Source organism: Galeopterus variegatus, unplaced genomic scaffold, assembly GCF_000696425.1.
Source record: "Galeopterus variegatus unplaced genomic scaffold, G_variegatus-3.0.2 Scaffold7784, whole genome shotgun sequence".
NCBI classification, from domain to species: Eukaryota; Metazoa; Chordata; class Mammalia; order Dermoptera; family Cynocephalidae; genus Galeopterus; species Galeopterus variegatus.
In genome coordinates, this window is record NW_007733895.1 from 31,898 (window position 1) to 34,708 (window position 2,811).

At 47.7% G+C, this 2,811-nt stretch overlaps 1 protein-coding gene across 1 annotated transcript in view; it reads right to left on the reverse strand.

Moving 5' to 3' along the window:
• The window catches only part of ALOX5AP (arachidonate 5-lipoxygenase-activating protein), a 25,230-nt gene that overhangs the window by 9,502 nt on the left and 12,917 nt on the right, over window positions 1-2,811 (reverse strand). Inside the window, exon 3 of the mRNA XM_008592329.1 lies at window positions 874-944. Coding sequence (XP_008590551.1) covers window positions 874-944 — 71 coding nt within the window. The remainder of the gene's footprint in view (window positions 1-873; window positions 945-2,811) is intronic.

Here is a 2,811-nt window from a genome sequence, read left to right on the forward strand (position 1 = left end):
GAAACTTGTGAAAAATCAGCATTTAGAGTGTAGAGACCTGGGCTTTGCTCCTGCCTCTGCTGCTCACTAGCTGAGTAACCTTGAACAAGTTGCTTTATCTCCCTGAACCAAAGTGTCCTCAAAGGTAACAGGGGGACGTAATATCCATTCTAAGTACTTTACAGAGTGGAAAGAAGACAACAAGGACTAAACGGTTCATCATAGGATTGCTGTGGCCCTTTCGCGTGTGCACTGCTGGGCTGTAGAAGCTGGCGAGTTCAGACCGAGCACACCAGACACAGTGCCTGTCCTGGCCAAGCCTGTCGAGTGCTAAATCTCAAAAGAAGTCTCTAAAAAAATATGACTGTGGTTTCCATCTAATTTTAAGTCAACTCTGGGAGTTGATCCGGTCTTCCAACTTGCTGAAGTCAAGACTGTGGACTGCTGATAACCCAGGGAAAGGTGGGGACCTGGAATCCCACCCGTGGCTCTGCGGACACATGCTCGAAGGAGGCCACCACACTGGAAGCTGATTAGCAGAAGAGCCAAGCGACAGCAGTCCCAGAATAGATCCCTCAGGCGCTCTCATTGATAATGCCCTTGTATCTGAGCTAACACTGCTTAAGGATTCTGAGTCACACATAGCCTTAAACCACCCCTGTCAGAGCAGCAGCTCTCAAGCAGCCACCAGGGAGCAAGCATTAGCAATGCATTATCGCATCTGCTCAGCACAGGCACAGAGCACGCCTGAAACACAGCCTCCTGTGGGCTCCCCCATCTCCGGGGCTTCACAGATCGGAGCTAGAGGTCAGGCAAAGTCTTTTCAACAAAAAGCCTGCCCTTCGCACCTCCCAAGTTACACATTATAGAACATACAAGGGAAGCCCGAGTTACCTTGGCTGCAAAGTAGCCCCGCAATCCAGAGCACGACAAGGAAAGTCGGGTATGCGTCTACACAGTTCTGGCTGTAGAATAAATAAATAAATAAAGAGGAAAACAATTAGAAAAAATGTTACTGCAATGTGGTCTGAAAATTACCTGAAGCCCCAAGTTAATAATTACCGTCACGCACGAGGCACGGATCCCATTCATAATTCCACTTACATCTACCCAGTAAGATGTGGCAGCCAGCCACCACTTCAGAAACAGACAATGGCGTAAAGCAAACACATGTTCAGAATCCATTAACTCTGTTCCTACGGTGAAGCCAATCGGAGACTTGGTTTCTTGATGTATTCACTTTGGCAGGGTTCCTGTTCCTGGCTGTGCCAACACGCTCCTTGGAATTGAAAAGTGAGCAATGTAGACAGCAGGGTGTGGCCCCAGTCGGGGTGGGAGTGGCAGGGAAGAAGAGCCCAGCTAAGGGAACCTTTATGTCAGACACACAAATCAGCCCAGCTCTGCCGAAGAACAAAAGGCAATCTGCAAGCACTACAGAAACCAGGGTCAATTCAGAAAAGCTGATGCTCAGCAAGTTAGCACGGTCGCTGTGCGCAGGGCACAGTCCTCGCTCCTCTGCAGGCTCTCAGTCTATGCCAGGCACCATGCTGGTGTGTCACACCCATCATCTCCTTTACACTTACTGTATTCCTGTGAGTAGAGTTTCCTCTGGCTGCTGTAACAAGTGGCCACAAATTCAGTGGCTTCAAACAACACAAATTTATTTTACCATCTCATACTTATGGAGGTCAGAAGTCTGAAATGGGTCTCACTGGGCTGAAATCAGGGTATTTTCAGGTTGCACTCTTTGTGGAATCTCCAGGGGAGGAACCTTCCCTTTGTCTTCTCCAGCTTCTAGAGGTCACCTGCATTCCTTGGTTCAGGATCTCCTTCCAATCTCAAAGCCAGCAATGGCCAATATCGTCTTCCTGTTTTGAGTCACTCTGACATATACTCTTCTGCCTCCTTCTTCCACACTTAAAGGACCCTTGTGATTACATTGTGTCCTACCCAGATAATTCAGAGTAGTCTCTTTATTTTAAGGTCAACTGGTTAGCAAGCAACCTGAATCTGAAATCCCCCTTGCCGTGTAACATAACATATTCATAGTTTCCTGGATTAGGATGTGGCCATGTTGGGTGGGGGTGGGGGGCATTATTCTACCTACCACAATTACTCTCATGTTTCAGATGAGAAGCTGAATAACTTGCCCAGGGTCAACCAGCCGGGGAGTGGAGAAGCTGGGATTCTCACCCTGGGCAGTCTGTCTCCAAAGCTGGATCTGTTAACTTTTTGACTACACTAAAATAAATGAGGAGTTTATAGTCTGGATCAGGACCATAAATATACCCATTTACTTATATTAAAAACAATATAAGACATAGCAGGACATACAGTGGGGGGCAGACTCATGCAGAGGAGGGGCCCTCGGCTATGGCTCCGTCCTCATCCTGCCTGCGGCCAGATGTTCATCACCGGCAGAACAAGCTCTCTGGACGTGGTTTCCTTGCCTGTAAAGCTAAGAGACTGTAATAGCTCTAAGATCCACTTAAACTCTCAGAGTTGATGGTCCAATGTGGCAGTTCTCAAGGAGACCAGCAGCAGCAGTCAGCAACTTGTAAGACATGCAAATGTTTGTGGATACCTTAGACTCATGGAACTGAAAGTGTTAAGAAGCCCTCCAGGAGATTCTGATGCATGCCAAAGTTTGAGAATCACTGGCATAATATGATTCAAACCATACAGGAAAATGCTAAGATGCAATTTTCAAACTGTTTGTTCAAACTGCTAGGGTCCCTCAGCGGTACCATTGAGAACTCTGGAATGGCTACCCCTTGATCTGTACCCAGCAGAGAACACAGAGAGAGCAGGCTGTCTCTGCCGGCCACGGGG